Genomic DNA, 24,486 nt, shown 5'->3' on the forward strand with positions numbered 1-24,486 from the left:
CTTATATTTCAAAACAAGACTATAATAAAAATAATTCATATTTATTTATTTAAATTTGTACTTTAACTTATTAATGAAAGATAAAAATTGCATACATAAATTAAGGAATAATACACAATGTAGTACTTTTTCATAAAATGGAACAACTATTTTTGTTTTATGTAATTGTAGTCAAAATTAAAACATCAAAGACAAACGAAGTCCTTGATTGTACATTTGTACCAAATACATGATGGCCTGTACCATGGAATCCAAGCGCCTAATTTAGCTATTCGCTGTAAATTTTTTGTAGAGTGCTATCTATATTATTATCATTTCGGTTTTGTCAAGCAACGCACCCACCATAGTTTTTGGCATAATTAGTTTACTGACTCACGCGTTCTCACTTTTTCATTATCCAATTTCATAATTACCTTGCTTGTCCACTTGAATATGATGGATGATGACAATACAAAATTAATTTGCATCTTTTGAGCACTACCAGAATTGGCAAAACATTTACCCTCTTTTGCATGCAGGTCTCTGCAGTCTGCACCCACTTGATCCAAGCACACTCTCAGAAACTTGAACAGAGCATCTGTCCTTGCCAAGGCTCGCTTAAAAAAAGAAAGTCGTTTAGGAAAAAGAAATTGTAATTTATAAGAGTATTTAAAATACTTTATCATAAAATTGTGACTTTATCTCTACTGTTTTTTTGGACAGAAGAAAAAAAGAATTCATTAATCGAAATTCGAGAGTGTAATTGAAGAAGCGAACTTAAGAGTTATGCATTGACTGAAATTAACTTAGTGGCGGGGGTAGCAGAAGAATGGATCAAACTCAGAGGGTTGCAGCAATGGCAACGGCAACAGCCTCACGCGCTCACCAGTTCCACCCTGCACGTTCACCCATTCTCGATCTCTTCAACCTTTACTTGGGAGTCTGTTCCTTTTTCCTTTCATCGCTTTTCATTTCCTTCTTCTAAATTTGTTTTTCCATCTTTACTTAGTTTCCTGCATCTCTTTTCCAGAGGCATACCGCGCACAAGAACGATGACTCAATTCACGAACCACCGTAAGTTCAGCTTTTTTTTTTTTTTGGGGGGGGGGGGGTTTAGGGTTTTTGCGCTGCACTGAATAAGCGTCAAATATGGAATAATTGTGGGTGTGTGTGATTTTAGGAATAAAACACAGAAGCGTGTACTTGCTCTTAGAGATATCCCTCCGCCAAATGAGCAGTTCCTTGTGGATTTTGAGCAGCTACAGAATCAGTTTCCGGTGAGTTTGAATCTCCGATCATTCCTTTGTTGTTTTGTCTTTGCAATAGTTTTCTATTAGAATGAACGGATGCCATTCTTTGCTTTCAGGATCAAGATCAGTTACGCTCTGTCACCGAAACTATTATCATATCGCTAGTCATGCAGTGCAGTAGCCATGGCCCACGAGCAGAATTTCTTCTTTTTGCCATACGAAGCTTGTGCAGTATTGGCTGCATTAACTGGGATACTCTTCTTCCATCGCTCCTTGCATCCGTTTCTTCAGCAGAATTTCCTGTTGGTCATGGCAGTCAATCAATGCCAACTGTTTCGGCTTCGGGATTATCACAGTCAGGAATGCTACCACCTACGACCTCTATTGCCAATTCTAATAATTTTCAGTCTTCAAATCCTGCTTCTCCGATACCTTCAATTCATCCTGTTGGCTCCCCTGCTCAGTCAGCTATAGAACCATTGTCTTGTTCAGCTTTATCTCCAGTCAAATCATCTGATGTTTCCAGCACCGGACCACAATCAAAACAAGTGGCATCCATCAGAAACAACGATCTTAGCAGCCTTCGCCAGCTATGTTGCAAGATTATTTTAACTGGCCTTGAGTTTAATTTGAAACCTGCGGTTTATGCTGAAGTATTCCACCATATGCTAAATTGGCTGGTAAATTGGGACCAGAGGCAACAGGGTCTTGACGAGTCTGATTTACCAAAATCATGTGGACCTGACAAAGCCTTAACAGCTTGGCTACACAGTTGTTTGGATGTGATCTGGCTTTTAGTCGACGAAGGAAAATGTCGAGTCCCCTTTTATGAATTATTACGTAGTAGTTTGCAATTCATAGATAATATTCCTGATGATGAAGCATTGTTTACACTTATCTTGGAGATCCACAGGAGACGTGATATGATGGCTATGAACATGCAAATGTTAGATCAGCATCTTCATTGCCCTACATTTGGGACTCAAAGGATCCTTAATCAAGCAACACTCAGTATTTCAGGAGAAGCAGTAGCACAACCTCGACAGCCAGCGATCACTTATTTAAGTGTACTTGGAGAACCATTGCATGGGGAGGTGATGAGTCTCACAATTATCTTAAGAAAACCATTATTAATATATAATGAAAATATGATTTCCACTGAAACAGTTAAGGTTGGAAATTTGTTGGAGCAGCACATAACCTAAAAACATGTGTTCCTCGTCGGTGACAATATAAAGAAATGCATGAATACGTGCTTAGAGCTGTCTATACAGTGGAATATGTTACCAAATCACAGTGCTCCCATCCCCCTTTGTTAATAGACAATAATAGGTCAAATATGATGGCCATGTTTATTTTCATGTTATATTCCTGGAGTTTCCAGCTTTGCATACAGATAGAATATTGATGTTTTTTCTTCACTTACTTCCCTTTGCTTTTTCATTGTACTTATCTTTACGGTGAATTCAGAGGGAAGATCAAATCTGTCTATCTTATACTTTTGGACTTTTACAATTTAAGCACTCACCTGTGACTCAAATTCTTTTGTTGTTGATATATCTAATCATATAGCAATGCAATTTCTTCATCTACTATGTACATATGTAGTTTTGATCACGATTTGTCCTAACGTAGTCACTCAATGCTTCTTGTAGGACATTGCAAATTCTATCCAGAAGGGAAGTTTGGACTGGGAGAGAGCTTTACGTTGTCTAAGGCATGCTTTCCGCACTACACCATCACCTGATTGGTGGAGACGTGTGCTGGTATTATGTCCTTGCTTTAGGCCTTCTCAAGCGCCTACTCCTGGTGCAGTGTTTTCGACAGAAATGATCATTGAGGCAACTATTGATAGAATTGTTGAACTTCTAAGATTGACAAATTCAGGCAATAACCTTTTTCTTTTATGTGTGTAAATTTAACTTTCCTTTATACCCTTTTATATATGCTAGTTGTAATTGTGTGAATGCTCATATCAATGCAAGATTAAGTTGGCCAAGGAACAATAAGTTATTGTTCTAAAGACAACCTTGGTTATTCTCACAGAAAGGACGCCATATGGAAAACGAATATGAAGTTGATCTTGGTTAATGAGTTGGAGGGATAAGGTGACCTTGTAAAACACGTGCACGCTCTCATACACACACACATATTGTGCTTATATCTGTATTGGGTAACAAACAAGTTTATTATCATCATGTAAGGTCATTGATGATCTGATCCTGAAAATCTCTCGGAAGTTTTATTTCTGGAGAAAAAAATCTATTTTATAAAGGTCATTATGACATCGAGCAATTTGAAATCAATATGGTTTAGATACATTATGATTGGGATGCCAATCCAGCTCTCACTGCAGTTTATGCAAAACTTATTATGGTGGTTGATTTACACCATCAAGTTTTGGGCATGACATATTCTCTTAGAGAATTCTCCTTCCCTTTATTATCTCCCCTTTGGACATCTCCCAGTTTTCGGGGGTCTCTCTTGTTTGATTGGTATTGGATTGTTATAGGTTTATGACCTTTCTTTGCTTTTCTGCTCGTTGTTGCTTCAAGGGTTTTTTTTGTTCTACATCTTTGTTGCATGCTTTTTCTTCTTAGGTTCACTCTTATCTTTTATTTTTTGCTAGTTAAAAGGACTTCTTCTCCCTCCTCAGATCAGTTAGATGTACTGATATCTCATTTCTTTCTACTAATAGGATGTTCTAATATTCCCCAAAAAAATTGATTATAATTTTTTCCTTCATCTTCAAAACTTATTTTTGAATAATTCTTGCAGAGATAAATTGCTGGCAGGACTGGCTTGTCTTCTCTGACCTTTTCTACTTTCTTATGAAAAATGGGTGCATTGATTTTGTTGATTTTGTGGAGAAATTGGTGTCACGGCTTACAGAGGGTGATCATCCTGTTCTTAAGACAAATCATGTGACTTGGCTACTTGCTCAGATAATTCGGATGGAGCTGGTCACGTCTACTTTGAACCCAGATGCTAAAAAGGTTGAGTTCAATCTATACTTTGTTGTTTTTGCTTGCTGCTATCGAAAGCGAATTTCATGTTCTTGTGCTTTTTGTTTTTTGAAAAATAAAAGCGCAGCTTGGTGTGCAAGCATCCCGCATTAAGCAGGGTACGGCCGTATGGGGACGGGCTATACCCAAACGGTGTAATGTAACTTTTGTTTTTAAAATTAAAAAAGATAATTTCCAAAACGTATTCTATTAGTCATGCATATTTTTCACATATAAATTTTCTAATTCGATAGGAATATGGTGGAAATAATTTATGGTAGAACATTCTTTTAGATTGACGTATTATAGAAATTGAAGGAAGTTACTTTGTGCTTTTACTAACACTTGAACTCATGTATCATACAGATTGACACAACCAGAAAGATTTTATCAGTTCATAGAGATGAGAGAAATTCTGATCCTAATGGCCCTCAGAGTACTTTGCTTGAATTTATAAGCAGCTGTCAATGCTTACGTATATGGTCGTTGAACACCACAACAAGAGAATATGTGAATAATGAGCAGCTTCAAAAAGGGAAGCAAATAGATGAATGGTGGAAACAAGTAAGCAAAGGTACTATTGGTTTTCTGTACGTACTTAGGGTCTATTTTGAAATATATCTTATTGTACTGGACTTCATATATCTTTTTCTTTTCTGTTTTTTTTTTTTCCTTTTTTTAAAAAAAAAATATGATTAGGAAATATTCATGATTTTTTTCAAGCGTGCTTGATTTTCAGGGGATCGGATGTTGGATTATATGAACATGGATGATCGGTCAATAGGAATGTTCTGGGTTTTGTCGTACACAATGGCACAACCTACGTGTGAAACTGTAATGAACTGGTTAACTTCAGCTGGAATTAGCGAGTTGCCACCACAAACAATGGGACAAACTGAGAGATTAGTCGCTACACGAGAAGTGACCCCTTTGCCCATGTCATTGTTATCTGGACTTTCATTGAACTTATGTGGGAAGCTGTCCATGCTAATGGAGGAAGCTTTGTTTGTTGGGCAGGTTCTCTCTCTCTCTCTCTCTCTCTCTCTCTCTCTCTCTCTCTCTCTCTCTCTCTCTCACACACACACACACACACACACACACACACACACATCTGGTTAAGAACAGTGTACAGCACAATATTTATACCCTCATTACTTTTCTTATTTGAAATTACTGAAATTTCATTGAGAGGGAAGCGGTTACGAGTTTCTTGGTGCTTGTTTTCCTCTTTGAACAACTAGAAATGAATTATTTAATTGTTACATCTAGTTCAGAGCAATAACTTATGTATTTGTTTATTTACATTTTTTATACAATATTTATGTGCAGGTTATACCCAGCATTGCGATTGTTGAAACGTACACTAGATTGTTGCTCGTCTCACCTCATTCATTATTTCGCTCACATTTCAATGTAATTTCCTTTAAAATTCTTGCCTCTTATGTTATTCTTTTAAAAGGCGTATTATGTATGCTTGAGAAAAGTTAAAATACATTGTTCTTTGATCTCTCACTTCATCTGCTTGATCTTATGGTGTCAGGAAATCTCTTAATGCATCTTTTTTAAGTTTGCATGAAGTTGTTTGGATGACCTTCTGTTGACCCTCCATATTGTTCATATCTAACATTTTATGTGCTTGCTTATTGCTATTATAAACATATGTTGACAGTGCTACTTTTTGCAGCATTTAGTGCAAAAAAATTCTTCGTTATTGAGCAAGTCTGGAGTAACACTTTTGTTGCTTGAGATATTGAACTACCGGTTACTTCCACTTTACAGGTGATTATTCTGTATGCCACAATTTGTTTTAATAAAAGAAGAATTTCATTAAGGCAGAAAGAAGAATTATACAAGATAGAGAGGATAAGAGGTCCTGTATACAAGAGCAAAAAACAATCAAAAGAGTTATCTACTAAAGCATAGTTTTCAATCTCTCAACATGTTTGAGAGGGAAATTCCTATAAAGAGCTTTACACCAAACTGATGGTGCAAAAACGCTAGTCCTATCCTATAAAACTTGCTTGTCAAAAAATTTGCTATTGAAGGTGCATGCATTACGCTCCAACCAAGTACTCTGGATAGTGACATATACTGCACATTGTGTAGGAGCTTACTTTTTGTTTTTGTTTGGCCAATTTTGTTTGAAGGTGTTTCAAGGTCTATAGGGTTTTATCATCTAAACCTCTAACTTTCAGAAAAGGACTTAGATGAAGACGTATCTTCTATTTGGCAGTGAATTGGATTATTCTCGATGTTTTAATTGAAGTTTCATTTCGTTTAGGTACCATGGAAAAAACAAAGTCTTGATGTTTGATGTGACAAAGATTATGTCTGCCCTAAGAGGCAAAAGAGGAGATCATCGAATATTCAGATTAGCTGAAAACCTATGCCTGAATCTTATTTTCTCATTGAGAGATTTCTTCTTTGTTAGAAGGGAAGGAAAGGTGGTTGCTTTGCTCTCCAGGCTTGAACATATATTAGCTTGCTTGTCATTCTGGAACAGACTGAGGCTTTATTTTCCCCCCTACTATTTTACAGGGTCCATCTGAATTTACGGAGACCTTGAACCGAGCAGCTGTTGTAACACTTGCTATACTTATTAAAACACGTGGGGTTGCAGATGCTGATCACCTGCATTATCTACAAAGTATGTTGGAACAAACATTGGCAACAAGCCATCATACATGGTCAGAAAAAACACTACGCTTCTTCCCTCCAGCTTTGCGTGAAGCATTGAGTGGCCGAATGGATAATCGAAGCCAGGAAATAAAATCATGGCAGCAGGTTGGTTATTCAAGTTTTCTTTTCATATCTGCATATGTACTGGCATGCCTTCTAAAATGGTAAAGATTAAAGTCATGGAATAGTGTCTTTTGTTATCTCAACCTGCTACTGTTATTTTGAAAATTATTCGTTAAAGAAAGAGGGATGCGAACTTCAATAACTAGGAAATATTCAATAGATGAAAGATAAATCTTAGCACTTCTGAATTATCATGCATGATAACAAAAGGAAGGACCTTTGCATGCCAAACTTTTTATACTATTCAACACAGTAGGTCTCTCCATCTGTGCATCAATAAATGAATGCTTATCAATCACATCGTCCTTAAATCTAAAGAAATCGAAAAAAAATTTCTGCTTATATAGTATTTTGTAGTATAACATTTAAAGAAATAAAAACTTAAAGCTATTCCTTTTGCGAAACCCTGTGATACATAACACTAGAGTGGGAAAGATAGACAACTGTTATTTTTAACATTTTGATGGTTATAATCCCTTTAGTGCCATGATAACAATTAGATTCCTATGTTTTCTGGGGCCCTTAACTAAAAAGGTGTGCCTCAGCAGCCAATGTGTGCTAGGTACTGATCCATTCTAGGACTTTGTCTTAGTGGATTAGGTCCAACTGTTGTTTGCGCTGGTCCAAACTTTGAACTTCAAAGCCTAAATGGATTTTATATGCCTGAGCATCTTAGAGAATCTTACTAGGACAGTAGGACCAAAACCTAACAACTTAACCTTCTAGGATGGTTGATCCTTGGCATGAACCAGTAAATTACCATACATGTTTATTTTGAAGTTGTGGTATGTATGAAGTTTATAAATTAAGCATGGCATGAACTGCCGCTATGTATTAGATTACATTTTTAAGAAATAACTAGCTGAGTAGAAGTTTTTGCTTTATGAAACATGGTTAGAGGTAAAGAGGCTAGTGAATATGTTGTTGGAAATATGTTTTTATTAATTATGGTTTTTTTTACTCCCTCTTGGTATGTAAATTTACTTTGGAGACACTTTTGCAGACAGAATCCACTGTCCTAATCCAGTGCACCCAGCTTCTTTCACCGTCAGCTGATCCTAGTTATGTTATGACCTATATCAATCATAGTTTCCCTCAGCACCGACGATATTTGTGTGCAGGTGCATTGACATTAATGCATGGCCAAGCAGAAAACATTAACACCGGGAACCTGGTATTATTCTTTTCACTGTCATCTTAATGATACACTTTGTGTTGGTAGCTGCTAGAACTTTACAAGATTAAAAATGAATTACCATTTGCTTATTGTCTGCCACTTTCTGAACATTCTTGTCTAGCTCTTTTCTTTAATTTCTGAAACACTCTTGCAACAATAATTAAAATGTTCATCGTTAATGGGGTGGGATACATGGAACAATCAATGCCATGATCTTTATAAAAACCTAAATTTTTACTAAAATCACAATAGGTTTAGTTCATGACGAAAATTCAGCAAGTTCTCCATATTTGTCTAGGGACGCGTGCTGAAGGAATTTTCTCCTGAAGAGGTGACAGCTAACATTTACACAATGGTGGATGTTCTGCTTCATCACATGCAGGTGGAGCTCCAGCAAGGACATTCCTTACAGGTTAATAGCTCTTACTAGGCTTTTTGTATGTCAGTATCTGTTGATCGATATTCAATATTCATCTAGTTTTTCTTGACAGGACCTTCTATCAAAAGCTTGTGCAACCATTGCCTTCTTTGTCTGGACACACGAGTTACTTCCTTTGGATATCTTGCTTTTAGCACTTATTGATCGCGATGATGACCCACATGCTTTGCGTGTTGTGGTATGTGTATTTTTACCTCTATCTGTGGATGTTTTAGTAGTGTTTACCATTGCAAAATTTGAACCATTTAAGAATTGGTGATCAAATTCCTTGCTGTTTGACATGGGAATAAAAAAATGTGATATCATATTGAAGCCTTATTGTCAGCTATGTTTGTATCGTCTTTACTAACCATGTCTTCTTTCGATGCTAAGGTCCTTGAACAAAACTGCTGTTGCATGACTAAGGTCCTAGATTTATTTTTCTCTTACTAGCCCCTCTTTTTCCTCTGCTGAATGCAACCGGGACTTTTGGGGAGAACATTTAATACTAGGGTTCTGCTAGTTAGTTCCTGAATGTAGTGGTTAAGATTTCGATAGTGGAAATCTTCAAAGCTTTTAATGCATCAATAAATTGGAAACTTAGGAAAAAGATTATTTTAAGTAAAACTTTTGATAAAAATGTTTATCAAAACATTTAATATTAATGTAACCAAGATGAGAAAAGTCACTTAGCTGTTTGAATTCTTGTATTCCTAAATGCTTAAGCTATTTGAAAGCCCATTTACAAGTTCTGTGTTTCAATTTTTAATGACTTTTCAAATTTCATGCACAAACGTAAAATCTGACTACCCAAGTACATTTAATATAAAATTATGTTAATTTCAAAAGATAATATATAAAATTATGTTAACCCAAAGTAATGTTGCTTCCTATTATTCAGAATTTTAAAAGAATGTTTTATCTAGCATTTGGTTGTCTCTAAAGATGAATAATGTTATGACCAATGTTACAGATTAGTCTACTTGATAGACAAGAGCTTCAGCAAAGAGTGAAACTCTTCTGTATTACACATGGCCCCCATGAACATTGGCTTTACACAGGAGTATACAAGCGGGTAGAGGTACAAAAGGCTCTTGGAAATCACCTCTCAGGGAAGGATAGGTATACTAAATTCAGTCTTTCCCGATGAGATAAAGTATGCTTTTATTTTTTTCGTGTTTGATGTTTCTATAAAATTAGGTAATTTTATCCAGATGCCCCTTCATGTGTACAGTTTTTCATTGCAAAGCTCTGAAAGTTGCATGCCCTGACACTAGCTGTATCAAACTTTCCAGGTTCCCTGTGTTCTTTGATGATATTGCAGCACGTTTGCTTCCAGTCATCCCCTTTATTATTTATAGACTTATTGAAAATGATGCTATGGATCCAGCAGACAGAATACTGTGCATGTATTCTACATTACTTGCTTACCACCCTTTTAGATTTACGTTTGTTCGTGATATACTTGCATACTTCTATGGTCACCTTCCTCCAAAGCTTATTGTCCGTATACTCAATGTACTTGATATCAGCAAGGTATAAAAACCACCTGCTTTCTGGGTAGTCTTGTTTTGTTTCCTTAAGGTTGCATAAAATGGTATTTACTTTTGCAACTATAATTGGATGCGTATGTATTTCAGATTCCCTTCTCTGAGTCATTCCCGCAGCAACTAACTTCACCAAATCCTGCTGTGTGTCCTCCTCTGGATTATTTTGCAACTCTGTTATTGGGGTTAGTGAATAATGTTATCCCACCATTGCATAACAATTCAAAATCTGGATCAATGGTAGATGCAACAAAACATAACAAGCCTCCAGCTATGTCTCAGTCTGGACCAGCAAATTCTTCTGAGGGCCAGAAGGCATTCCACCAAATTCAGGATCCTGGCACATATACTCAGCTAGTTCTCGAGACAGCTGTCCTTGAAATACTTTCCCTTCCTGTATCTGCCTCTCAGATAGTGCAATCTCTGGTTCAGATTATTGTTAATATACAACCAACACTGATACAGTCCAACGGTGGTCTCCAGAGTGGTTCAACAGGGCAAGGTTCAGTTTTACCAACATCGCCTTCAGGGGGAAGCTCAGATTCTCTTGGGGCAAGCAGATCAACTCCTTCAAATTCTGGAATAAATACATCTAATTTTGCTTCACGAAGTGGTTATACATGCCAACAACTGTCTTGCTTGTTAATCCAAGCTTGTGGCCTCCTACTGGCTCAGCTTCCTTCCGATTTTCACTTTCAGCTTTACTTGGAGACGACACGAGTTATAAAAGAAAACTGGTGGCTTACAGATTGGAAAAGGTCACTTGGTGAAATAGACTCTGCCGTTGGCTATGCTTTGTTAGATCCAACTTGGGCTGCACAGGACAATACCTCAACAGCTATTGGTATGGTTTTGCAGAGGCATTGTCTCCTAAAGATTACATTGCTTAAGTCATAACATTGGAACTTTCTTCTTTTTTCCCCCTTGGTAACAATCATAGTGTCATACTGTTAGATTTCAAATTTTATATATCAATCTCTCATTGATATTACAAGATGCAACTCAATTGGTGACATTTTCCTAACCGAAATATATATGAATTCCTTGACCAAGGATCTCTGAGGTTGGCATGTAAAAGTTTCCAACATGCACAATTTCCCTTGAGGTATTTATGCCTTTAAGGGATAAATAGGGCTGGATAAAATACTGGGTCAATATAAGATTCTAAAAGATGTCATTTGCCCAAAATTAGATTCTCTAGTTATATTAAGGTAGAAGCCAACTGATAGGGTGGAAGTTCTTGAAGTTTCTCTTTTCAGAGAATTTTTTCTTTTTCTTTTTCTTTTTTTTTTTCAATTTCAAATAGTAGATTAACTAAAAGAACATGGAACTAGCTTCGGGTTTGAAACTGTATTTTGTTATCTTTTTTATAATTCAATCTTCCAATGGATAATTATTAATTTTTTGTACTTCATTATCAGCATTATCTGCATGGAAATTGAAATCTGGTACCTAGATTTATGCTTGGTAGGATAGGATATGCTTGATGATAATTAGGCAAGCTTCCGAGTCATGGTCTTGGCTTGTAATTTCAGGGAATATTGTTGCCTTGCTTCATTCTTTCTTCAGTAACCTCCCTCAGGAATGGTTAGAAGGGGCGCATGTTATCATCAAGCAACTTCAGCCCATAAAATCAGTTGCAATGTTGAGGATAGCATTTCGTATCATTGGTCCACTCCTTCCAAAACTTGCCAATGCTCATTCACTGTTCATCAAGGTACAGAAAACATTCATTTTCACCATTTTAGGAAATTTTCATGCTATGTGTGAATATGCTTACAATAAGAATGTGATCAGGCTGAGCTTGTGCGTATCCTTCACTAGTATTATCACAGTATCAATAATTTCTCTCTTTCCTTTGTCCTTGACGTAAACATGAATATGGAACCATGATAGAAAAAGTGGAGAGAGAGAATTCTGATATGATATAAATGATAGTATCTGATACTATAGTAGAGAGGAATGGGAAGCTTGCTGTGCAAGCTACATAGTGGTAGGTCAGTCGTTCTGATTCTACAGTAGAAAGCTTGGTATTTCCAATGTACCCAAGTTCAATGCTTTGGTTTCACAAAACCTTGGATTTAATTATTGGTGGGGGGAAAAAAAATTCTTTGTGGCTATTGTCTTTAGAGATTAGGGTTGTGAGTAATTTTTTTTTTCTTTTTGGACGGCTCATATGGGTTACTAAGATTTTCTGGTATTTGTGTTTTTCCTCCCAACCGTTCATTGTCAGACTCTGTCATTACTCTTAAGCATACTTGTGGATGTATTTGGAAAAAACTCCCAACCACCAGCTGCCGTTGAAGCATCGGAAGTAGCTGATCTCATTGACTTCCTGTAAGTTCTCTACTCGTTGATCTAAAATGTGGCTCCTAAAGTTTATCTTGTGCTGCCTGCTGCTTATTTTTCTATGATACTTGGTGTTCAGCCATCACGCCGTCCATTATGAAGGTCAGGGAGGACCAGTGCAAGCTAGCAGCAAACCTAGACCAGATGTTTTGGCTCTTATTGGAAGGGCGTCAGAGAATCTTCGTCCGGACATTCAGCATCTGCTTTCACACCTAAAACCTGATGTGAATTCTTCTGTATACGCTGCATCTCATCCAAAGTTGGTACAGAATCCGACTTAGGCGGGTAGTGTATACCCTCAGCAAGTCGGGGTAAGTGGTGAGGAGAAAGAAACTTCAAGCTTTATTCTTCTCAGCTAAACATTCCCATGTATACAGAGATCAAATATTTGTTACCTTTGTATTGGAACCCTGCAGGTAGTCACGCTAACATTTTTGTACATGGGGCCTGTTTAGTGTTAAGAAGTGGGAATGCCTCCAGGACTGAACATGTTTCTTTAAAAGCATGTTGTGAAGTACAATCCGGTGACAAACTGACGACAGAATCTAGATATTGTAATTAAGAACCCAACTTAGATTTTACACTTGTATTTCTTCCAAAGTGTCAATGTATATATATGTTGCAATGTTTTCTGTGAAACTTAGGTACTAGGTAATGCCTCATCAATTTTCTTCAGGAGTTACTGTGCATGTACGCCTGTTCATCATCAATCCATATATTAAGCTAAGAGGATGCTTTTGGTGCAGTTGCCCCTTTTCATGGATAAATGATTTGTAATTTTCCATTGATGGCGTGGATAGGAGGATTGTACACGTAAGCGAAGCCAGGAATCTTTATTTGGCCCCAAAAATAAAATATTGAACAAGTGATTTAACGCCTTTTTTTTTCCAAAATTTTATGTGCAGTTGAGCAATTTCCTGTACATTAGTCCCATTCACCTGAGAAGGTTATTAATTATTCCCACTCGTGAAGATCCAATACTCACAATCACATAGTCGCATGCGACAATAGTGCATCCAGTGGGCACCGAACTACCAATGGCAGGTACAGTGTCAGTTAATTTAATTCTCTTCGCTATGGATCCGTGGTATCTTCGCGTGCATGGAAAGTAATCTTGAGCAGCTTTTGTTTGTGTTATTCGCACTAATCAATGTCAATTTGTTCAATAATTATTAACTTAACTGATTTTCTTCCTACAATTTTTCCACTCTAATCACATTTTATTAAAAGATCGATAGTGGCTAGCAAAAAAATATTTTATGTTGGATGTTATAAACCAATGTATTTTTTTTTAGCAAGAAAAATTCATGTGGAGTTTTTTTTTAACACATTCGTATTAGTAAATATAATTTAAAAGTAATCTGAAAGTAATTTATAATTTAGTATTATATGTTAAAAAAATAGATAATTTTAAAGGAGGTAGGTAGAATTAGTGAACTGCTCTATCCAGGGTTTAAAAAGACCACCAATTTTTAATATTTTTGTTCATTATTTGACCAACAAATAAATTTTATTAATTTATTTGTGTAAATTTTGAAAAAATATGGGTGCAAACTGTATTGATTTATGTGTACTATTAGTATAAAATACATATTGAAATACAAATGCTACAATACACATTAAAATAAATTAAAATATACCAAAAACGTTTTTGTAAATTTTTTGACGTTGGAGGGTCAATTTTTTTTTCCCTCTCTCTTTCTGATATTACCTACAAACATGCAAGTACTATTGGATTGTGATGAGTGATGAGAATAAGGCCATGCATAGTTTCAACAAGGACCACACAAAACCTCCGAAAGGACCACAGTGGTGGAGTCGTTGCTAGCTATCTTCTTCATGTTTCTGTTTCCCACGTGATTATTGTCCATGAATGATATTAATATCTCTCTATGATGGTACGAGTTGTAAATTAATTATCTCTTTCGTATTCATTAATTGAATAATGGTCCATGGTAGAACAGAAAATATAAAATTCTAAAACGGGCATTTATTCCCAATGGGATCAATCGTACGTATTAATAGTGGTCCATCCTACAACATTTGAAGTTACAGAAAATACTTGTTCTCTGAAATAGGCTCCTATGATGCTATCCTTGCTTCACTTGTAGTGGTAGAGCATTTGAACCAGTGCTGGTAGCAACATTGTGTTCTGCAGTGCCATACTCCTCACTCTTCTTGTTCAGGTTATATGGTGCTGAATTCATCACCCTGCAAGCATACAAAGTGTGCCATCACAATCACATCAATAATTTCTTCATCCAATCTTGGTCTGTGTATCTATACTAACCTCTCCTTGCGCTTCTCTAGAAAACGAGCCAACGATGCTTTACGAGCCTGTGGCACAGCTGCATCACAGATAGCTAAATTCAATAAATCAAGACTGCAGATTGATTCGTCCGAGTTAATATGTAATTTGCAAATGAAATTCCAAAACAAGAGTGTGAGAAATAATATTGCCAAAAGTACCTGAAGTCAACATAGTGGTTGCGCTGACTACTTTTGGAGGCTCCACCTTACTAACAGAACCGGTGGGAGCCCCGGTCGTTTTAGCAGTCAGAAATTCATCAGTACTAGTGGAGCCACTCCCTGACTGCGCACCGGAATGTGATGAGACGGATAAAGGACTTGGAACACCGGAGCAAGGTGGTGTATTGACAGGCACACTATCACCGGCTCCCAACTTTGAACCAGCTGCCTGAACCTTGGGCTGTGCCAACTCATTGCCAGCCAACAACATAATAGCTTGTGCCTGAAGAAATATCGCCACATTTAAAGTTAACCACGATGGATGCCTGGTTAGTAAGGTGTGAAATAAATGGAGAAAGGTACCTTTTCAGCAGAGATATCTTGGAAGACATTAACAGTACCCGCATAGAAGATTGTAAGTTGTGCAGAAGGTGGAGCTGTTTTCACATTGCTGCTTCAAAAAAAATTGAACCAGATTAAAATAATTGATACAAGTGTGTGCACTGCACACATAAAAATTCAAGGACAAACTCAAATCACCGTTCAGCAACAGCACCGATGGTTGGTGTAATTGGTATTCCCCCAAGTAATGTCTGCTTCACATTAGCACTGCCTATATTCTGAGCAGCCGATGCAAAGTGATTCTTCAGGTATGGATTCCCCACAGAAACTGAAATTGCTTGATTGGAAACTGAAAACATCTTCACATCGTGAGGACGATTCACAGAATTCACATCATGTTGTACAGGATACGGAGTCATGGAAAAATGAAAGCCACCTTGTCCATTGTGATTGAAAGATTTCTAAATAGTAAGAACAAACAATCAACGGAAGGAAGGGAAAAGAACATGTCAGCGGTTTACTTATGGAAGGTTAGATCATTGTGGTGAAGTCAATTTATCACAGGGGAAGTTGGAACTTGGATGTTGAGCAAAACACAAGACATTGGGGGCGGAAAAAACATCAAGCTAAGTTCAGATCTGAAGTGAAGTGAAGTTCATTTCATATACCAGATATAGTAAATAAGCAGAATGAAAACATTTGTCCTCTTCAAGTACAAAGTTGACTTTAAAATAGAACTAAAACTCTAGAAGATTAAATATTGAACTAACTTGTCAATTTCTGAGGAATCTAGAGAAAGTGAGAGAGATGGTAGGTAGTGTGAAACCTGAAGTTCAGGAGCAGGGAACTTTAGAGTGGAGTCAAAAGGCTTCTCATCTTGAGAAACCTTAAAAGACATCAAGTGTGGAACAGCAGAGACTTTGCTTGAGAAAAGCCACTGAGCAGTAGAGCCCTTGGTGAAGCCTACAATACAAATTAGAGACTCAATTTCCCACTCAACACTCAGATCATAGAGTTTCACAACTTGGAATCTATTAATTACCCTATGTCTACCTACTTGTTTATTACAAATACCCAATCAACAAATTGGCAACAACTTCACCATGAATTGTTTTTCCCCCCAAATTGCAAATTTAACATACAACATAAACTACTTCAAGAAAATCTAAACAATAATCATGATTTATTAAGCTCCATTAAGATAACCTACTACACACGGGATGGGACCCCTAATAAATAAGCAATCAAATTGTAAGAACATGATGACATGTTTAATTTTGTAGCTCAAACCAAGCTGCATGCAATCTGAAAAAGTAGAATTGAACCCAGAAAAGGGGAAAAGGGAAAGCAAGGCAAAACTGAATTCACAAGTTTAAGCAGCAAAAGAAGTAGTAGTTAAAGAAGTTGATAGGGAGAAGGGAACATGCCAGAATCTTTGGAGCCATCATCGTTGATCTCTTCTTTGACCACAAGTGGCTCCTTTGAGCTTAGACCCATGAAATCTCTCTCCATTATCACCACTATATTTATATCTATCCAAATTCAATCAACAGAGAGAACCTTCTTCTTCTTCTTCTTTCCCAAAATAGAAACCAAAAGAGAAAAACTTTGTTCCTTCTTCAGAAAAACATGAAGCACAGAGAAACAAAGAAGAACAAAGGAAAATAAAAAGCTGAGAGAAAGAGAGAGGACCAATGCTATCTTGTCACAGAGGTAGAGCAAGTCTCGTGAGATCTTGACCGTTAAATATTTTCACTTTTAATAATCAAAGGTTAATAGCTTCCCGGTAAAGCCGGTTGGGATGGACGGGATAGTCCGGTAAATGAGCACGTGCGCTATGTATTCACACTTCTCAAAGAACGAGGCAGTGAACATTGGGTTGGGTTCCCGTTGTCGGTGACACCTGCTCTCTCATTGGCTAACATTAAGCACGTGACCTCTTGCATTTTAACATTCCTATCCTTTCTATATTTTTGAGGTGGAAAAGATATCATAAATGATAAATTCATAGTTGCTATGCCTTAGCTTTAATTTTAAACATTTCTGGAGAGTACTAATTATAATTAAAATAATAATATTCTAACCCAAAATGAGTTTCATATTCGTAATCCAATAATATTTGATGTGTTTGACAAATGTTGAAAACATGTGCTAGCTCCCCGGCCGCCTAATAATTATTGTGGTCCCTCTCCCTAGTTAGTATATATAGTTATATACATACTCTATTATATAATAGATTAAACTTGTATAGAGAGTATAATTTTTTTTATAGTTATTTTTTATTATATTATTATTATTTAAAATATTATTTTATTTTATAAAAAAATTTATAAATTTATATTTTTATTATATAATTTATCATATATATAAAAAAATTAAAATTTATTTTATTTAATATTATTATAATAATTAATAAATATTAAATAAAGTAAATTTTGTTTGTTTTTGTTATCAAACATATATATACGCTGTTATTTTTTTTCTCTCTTTATATAACTAATCAACTATCAATGTAAACAACAAAAGCAAATAAATGAAGTTGTGATTTGATAATTTGATTAATTTCATATACTATTAGAAAAAATGTGTAACCGAAGAAGGTTTCATGAAATAAAATATTAACGCAATAATATAAGGTAGCATTTATTTTGAGGGGTTAGAATAGAGATGGAAAAATTGAAATCTAGTATCATATTTGTTAGTCGAAAAATTGGTATTAAAATTTCAATCTTTATTTTTAAAATTTTAGTATTTCAATATCTCAAAAAAATAGATGTACAAGAGACTGAAATATTTTGGAATGGAGATATAAATTTTAATAATATTTTTATCTAAAATATCTCATTTTAATTAATTAATTTTAAATTTATCTTTTATATAAACTAAATTACAACTTTATTCTTATTTTAATTTTTATCTTCTACTTTACACCAAATATAATAAAATTTATTTTAATCTCTATTTTTTAATCTCAATTTCTCCTCCTCTATCTTTCTTCCAAACGGTATCTAAATACTTATTACCCTTGTTTATTTTACGTGCGTGATTAATACTGTAATACTATCTGTAATAGCGTAATACCTACTCTAGATAAGAATAAGTATTAATATAATTTATGTGATTAATAACATACCTCTTAGAAAGAGAACATTATTATTTACTATTTAGAGAAAATTTATATGTAATTACTTTTATATAAAATTAATATTTAAAAATTATTAAATAATTTAATATATTTAATTAAATTATTATTTAATAATTATTAACTATTAATATTACATAAAAATAATTATATGTAAATTCTCATCTAATATTTAGAACACATCGATGGAAGCATTTTTAAATATTAAATTAAGATTTTAAATTCTCTTAAAAGCTAAACTGATCATCTATAACTTTACTCATATCATCAATGTTAGAAAAAACAAAAATATTATATATACACTAAAAATTAATTATTAAAATAATTTATTTTTTAATGAATTAATAATTAAATTATATATATTAATATAATAAATATTATGATAAAATATTAAATATATTTTTATATGCGGTAGTTGATGAATAATTAATTTTTTATTTTTATAAATAGCATGATCGAATAGAAAATCCTTTGGTGGGGGATCGCTTCCAAACAAAGAAACACCACAATCATGACTAAGTTCAATAATTGATGATGTCGTATATTATAAAAAAAATTAATTATTCTGTTGATCCTTATAATTTTACTAAATTTTTAATTAGGTTCTTATATTTTTTTTAATTAGATTCTTACACTAATTTTTTTTAATTGAATTTATACACCTTTTTTTTTCTTTTATTTGAGTTTCTACACCAATTTTTTTTAGTAGAGTCTTATACAATTAAGTCAATTACTATAAAAACAAACCTAATTAAAAAAAATTAGTATAATAACTTAATTAAAAAATATATAAAAATCTCATTAAAAATTTCACGAAATTATAAAACCAATACAATAATTAAACCTAAAGAAAAACGTTCAATAATATACTTATCTAACCATTACTATTGGTGTGTTTTTTTTTTTTGGTGACTTACTATTCGTGTGTTTTAGACACCCACAAAAAAATGGTCTCTTTTTCTTAATCCATTTTGCCTATATAACAGAACAAAGTTTTCGGTTTCACATGTATGACTACCACTTTGGTTTAGAGAAAATGTTAGCCCAGTATTTTTAATAATATAAAAAGAAGTTGATTATTATTATTATAAAAAATATTTAAAAATTATTAAAATTTATTATTTTTTATGATTATTTTTAGTTATTAATATATTTTTTTAGTCTAATAATTTAATAATATATTTTTAATTTATATTTTTAAATATTAATGATTAATTATTGACAAAAAATAATAAATTATATATGTTGATCCTCTAGCATTTTATTATTATTCGTCGTCGTAGTTTAAATATAAGAAAAATTAGTGACGCATTTTTCAAACTTTAATATTAGTAAAATATAGGCTAATATGCTATATTTCAAATGATATAGTCTTTTCATATTCACTTAGAAATCGCGGATTCAAGTCTCACTCTTAACTTTGAAAAAAAAAATATTAGTAAAATATAGTTGTTTTGTTACATTATTACTCTGTGTTATTATTTAGGATTTTGCTAGGTAGACAATGGTTAATTGTTTATATTGTTTAGTATTTTTATTATTTACTTATACTTTTTTTATTATTTATTAAGACTTTGCTAAGTTGACAATGGCTATTGTGAACAATATGAATAATAAGCTCTAAAATTGACCTAATAAAGTAAAAACATACTACATTAGTCACCAAAAAAAAAAACACACACTACATTATAAATTACTCATCTAAATCTTAATATTAGAATAATCATCTGCACACCTAATAAATTGAATATTTAATATATCTATTGTTCACATTATTTAATATTTTTATTATCTATTTATATTTTTTCTATGGAAAAATATAGGATACCAACATATTATCTGCCAACTTCTGCCAACTCTTATTTATGATTGTGTTTTATGGAAGTATATTCGTGGATGTGTCTAATAATTAATATATTTTAAATACATATATAAAGAGACACATTTAAAAAATATATCTATAAAGACACTTCTATTAAATACAAACATTTTTATTAGACACATCCACAAACACACTTCCATAAAACACAATTATAAATAAGAGTTGGCAGAAGTTGGCAGATATGCTGTTGGTAACGTAGCGGAACCGTTTCTCTATTTATTATATCATATATCAACATGCGCATGCTATTCAATCCGAACCAAGCATTATAAAATTAGTTATGAATATGCAGTTGTAGAAGTAAAATTGTGTAAGCAACGCAACACTGCACCCATGCATATTGTAATATAATAATGGATACGTAATCCTAAACTGAAAGCAACGTAATACCACGCCTTTGTTCTGTAACATTGTTTACATCTACATTTTAATTACAAAATCAGTATAAATATATAGTATCCTAAATTAATCCGAACCAAAGACGAAGATGCAATAAATTTTTTATTTCTGTCACCATCCTATTTATTAAAAAATTATTTGCTTTCGGCCTGCATCTTCAATAACGCAAAGCAGTAGTATTAAACTATTAATATATGGGGATTCTACTCTGAGGAGTGAGGAGTGAGAAGTGAGAACTTCCTTGGAAAAGAAAATATTTAAAAGAAAGGTACTTTATTATACATATTAAAATTGGGAAAGTATAATTTTTTTATAATTATTTTTTATTATCTTATTATTATTTAAAATATAGGTTTTAATATTTTCAATTTATCTTTTATTCTATAAAAAAAATCTATAAACTTATATTTTTACCATATAATTTTTTTTTAAAAAAAATATAAAGTCAAACAGAACATGAAAGGGAAAAATATTGATGTGTTGAAAAAGTTAAAAATGATGGACCTACCTTTTAAAAACGAATGAATATATACTAATAGAGACTAATAGACATTATCCCTTGTTAATTTATACATCGCCACACAATTGTATTTGGGTGCGAGGGGCGACAAATATGTATACGCTTATGAAACGTGAGCCACAATGTGCCTGAAAGAGAAATCGAAAATTTAACAATAACACGCAGATATTTTCGTTAATTCTTGTGTTATTATCTTACTGAAAAAATGAGGTTTGTATACATATATATACTATATTATGTATACACATAAAAATTAGCCAAATTAGCCACCGTATATATTTATATATAAATATATATAGTGTTTAATTTATTTTTAATATATATTTTATATTTAGTAGTTAATTTCTTTTATACACCTACCTAATAAAGTCGATATATATGTGTACGTGTAATTTGCATGCATTATTGTTAGTGTAGTTATATATAAAAAAGAAGTTTCATAGTATTAAATCACGTATACTTTCATTTTTATTTTTCTGCTAATGGTGTTGTCAACTGGTCATGATCATAGGGTTGTGACCACAATTCTATAAGATGAATCAACATATGCCTATTCAGGCTATCACCATCTTGAAATTAATTAGTACTCAATAAACCTTTTTTTTTTTTTTTTTTTTTTGTTGGGGAGAGTGGCTCACATGGGAAGCAAGCATAGCCTTTTAGTTTTAGACTTTTAGCCTTTTAGGTGTGCGTTGTTACTTGTTCTTGTTAGGTATATTTCCATGTCTTCATCGCCACAGCAGCATTGGGGGATGAATCCATGAACCATTACCTAAAATAGGAGTAAATCCTTTCAATTTTTTTTAATTATTTGCTGAATTATAATTTTTTATTATTTAATTTTTTTTTTCACTTTTTTTATGGGTTGTTTGGATTTATAAAAAATAAAAGAAAAAAATGTGAAAAAAATAATAATTTTTTTTATTGTTTGAATGAGAAGTAAAATTGGATGAAAAAAAAAAATAGTGCGAATCCCATATAAAATTTTTCTCAAAAAATGAGATAAAAATAGAAGAGAAATGGGTAAAATTTGGTAAAATTACAGACTTATTATTTGATTAATAAAAAAACAAAATGCTTAAAGATATTAACGTAATTTTATTTCGTTATAATTGTCTTTCTTTTTATTTTTTTATTTAAACAAAAAGAATATTTTATTTTTTATTTATTAATTTTCTCTTCATCTAAATAACACACAAAAAAATTATTTTTTTTTCTTATTTTTTTGCTTTGTATTTTTTTTATCATTTATTCAAATAATGTATTAGTCCCACTTAAAGAATATAAAGTGAGAGATCATATTTTATTAAATAATTAAAAAAATTAAAAAGATTCATCTTTACATATACCAAGTCCATTTAGTTAATTAACGAATTTAATTTCTAAAAAGTAGGAGCAAAATCCAATTAATTCAATAATCAATCATATATATATTAAAATTAGTTACTAACATAAAATATATGTACACTGATTTTGGAATATAAATAGTAGTTTTGTTCAATAATATTAAGTGTTGAAATGCATGAATGAATATAGTATGCAAAGAGAAATAGGAAGATTTGTCTAAAGATCTTGATTGGTTCATAAAACCGCCTCCTTCTAGGACATGCAGATCACATGGATCTTAGTATTATTATTAATATATAAAGGGCACTCACTTCAATCATTTGCTTTGGAGTTGATTACTTTTTCTCTCAAGACTTTATCACTAAGACTAACACCCTAAATAAAAGGATTCTTTAATAATGCGCATTGCACCTTCTTTCTATAAACAAAATGGGAGTGTGTCCCGCAACCCATGTGAATCTTTATATACTAATAATTGAAATGGACAGTGAATGAATATGTTGTTTTTCTCTGGATTAAAGTAAACAAAAGAAAGATGATATAATGGGAATGAATAAAGCTAAACCAAAACGATACCTGTTGCTGTTGCGTACTTCTTTAACTCCTTCCAAATATGCATAGATATAGAGTTGAAAATATTAAATTTTATTTATTTATATAGATAACTAAAACCCAAAAAGAGAAGGGGAATAAAAAGTGCACTACAGTTGCTAAAACAATAACTCAATGTGCTTCAATTGGAACTTGGAAGTGGTCAAGTGAGTCAGAATTAACTAACTTCTAATAGATTCAATAAGTCAGATGCTTTTATTCTGTTCATTGCCACTTTAATATCCCCTTAAAAAGATTCGAGGCATATAGATTAGAGAGTTACTTAACTATTTGTTGATATTTGTTTGAAGTAAAGTGTTTGGGAGGGAATAATAATCAATATATATATATATAGCAAGCAATAAAGTCTAATATATTTTTTGGTTTTAAAAAGTTGTAGGTGACTAACAATTTTTTAAGAAAAATGTTAGGGATCAATATTTTTTATTAATATTAGACAATATTTTGGACCAATATCTTATTTTTATACTATTAAGATTTTGGACTTACTATTAGAATTTAGAATTTAAAATTTATTATTAGAAATAATAATTTTTGTTAATCATATAACATTGTTATTTTTTAATGTAGCTAACAATCGTATTCTCCCTTCTTCCTTCCAGAAAAGAAGAAAAACAATATTTAGTTAATTGATTTCTCTGTTTTTTTTTTTTTTTGTTGTTAATTACAAATCTGTTCATCATGTAATACAACTTTTAAATAAAATAGATTTTCTTTTGTGATGCATCTATTATCGATGGCATTTGTTAAGACTTTAAAAACCATGTTTTGTAGTCTTTCAAATGAAAGAAAAGGGAAAAGGGATAGTTCGGACTTTCTTCTTGGGTGTCATTGTTTTCTTGGGTCTGAAGAACCGAGTTCAAATGGGAATTGAGAGCATTGGATCATATATGTATGATAGTATTGGTGTGTTGTTTAAGCCCATATTTGGAAGTGAGTCCCAAAAGAAAGCCCATATCTTACATGGGGATTGTGACTTGGGAGGTTGGTGTTTGAACTTTGATGTATGCTAAATCGAAATGGGGATTGCAACGGTTAGTGTTTGATGAGTAGGATTAAGGAATTTGAGTTCATGGATACTTTGATGTTATGTGAAAAATGGTGAGAAAAGGGTTGGAAAAAAATGTATTTTTGGAGTAAAAATATGAATGTTAACCAAACTTTAAAATAGACAAAATAAGATATTTAGAACAAAAACAAAACAAAATGTTTCAAACATTTAGAAACAACTGTTAAGAATTAAAAC

The 24,486-nt window shown here is 32.9% G+C and overlaps 2 protein-coding genes across 6 annotated transcripts; one reads left to right on the forward strand and one right to left on the reverse strand.

Moving 5' to 3' along the window:
- Nucleotides 1-124: 124 nt before the first annotated feature.
- On the forward strand, nucleotides 125-13,272 carry LOC107631817 (mediator of RNA polymerase II transcription subunit). Of its 4 annotated transcripts, none has more exons than XM_088507514.1 (23): nucleotides 125-277; nucleotides 519-919; nucleotides 1,010-1,053; nucleotides 1,160-1,256; nucleotides 1,346-2,323; nucleotides 2,885-3,116; nucleotides 4,008-4,225; nucleotides 4,601-4,808; nucleotides 4,974-5,251; nucleotides 5,564-5,647; nucleotides 5,919-6,013; nucleotides 6,516-6,678; nucleotides 6,773-7,018; nucleotides 8,040-8,210; nucleotides 8,512-8,625; nucleotides 8,705-8,830; nucleotides 9,605-9,753; nucleotides 9,927-10,167; nucleotides 10,272-11,022; nucleotides 11,714-11,895; nucleotides 12,412-12,515; nucleotides 12,607-12,838; nucleotides 12,944-13,272. In XM_088507514.1, exons 2-22 carry the CDS (start codon nucleotides 809-811, stop codon nucleotides 12,806-12,808), a joined length of 4,794 nt encoding a protein of 1,597 aa, XP_088363640.1. In that variant the 5' UTR covers nucleotides 125-277; nucleotides 519-808; the 3' UTR covers nucleotides 12,809-12,838; nucleotides 12,944-13,272. The 4 variants fall into 4 exon arrangements, with proteins under 4 accessions (XP_088363640.1, XP_088363643.1, XP_088363641.1 ...); XM_088507515.1 differs by lacking the exon at nucleotides 125-277 and having other exon boundaries at nucleotides 393-610; nucleotides 703-919; XM_088507516.1 differs by lacking the exon at nucleotides 125-277 and having other exon boundaries at nucleotides 589-606; nucleotides 703-919.
- Nucleotides 13,273-14,432: 1,160 nt separating this feature from the next.
- Nucleotides 14,433-17,330, reverse strand: LOC107631819 (protein TIFY 7). 2 transcript variants are annotated; one of them, XM_016335380.3, is made up of 7 exons: nucleotides 16,766-17,330; nucleotides 16,165-16,301; nucleotides 15,537-15,799; nucleotides 15,360-15,447; nucleotides 14,997-15,279; nucleotides 14,818-14,875; nucleotides 14,433-14,738 (listed from the first exon to the last, which is right to left on the reverse strand). In XM_016335380.3, exons 1-7 carry the CDS (start codon nucleotides 16,848-16,850, stop codon nucleotides 14,618-14,620), a joined length of 1,035 nt encoding a protein of 344 aa, XP_016190866.1. In that variant the 5' UTR covers nucleotides 16,851-17,330; the 3' UTR covers nucleotides 14,433-14,617. The 2 variants fall into 2 exon arrangements, with proteins under 2 accessions (XP_016190866.1, XP_016190865.1); XM_016335379.3 differs by having other exon boundaries at nucleotides 14,818-14,890; nucleotides 16,766-17,053.
- Nucleotides 17,331-24,486: the final 7,156 nt, after the last annotated feature.

The sequence above is a fragment of the Arachis ipaensis genome, chromosome B3 (genome assembly GCF_059453495.1).
Source record: "Arachis ipaensis isolate K30076 ecotype BB chromosome B3, ASM5945349v1, whole genome shotgun sequence".
In the NCBI taxonomy this organism is placed as follows: Eukaryota; Viridiplantae; Streptophyta; class Magnoliopsida; order Fabales; family Fabaceae; genus Arachis; species Arachis ipaensis.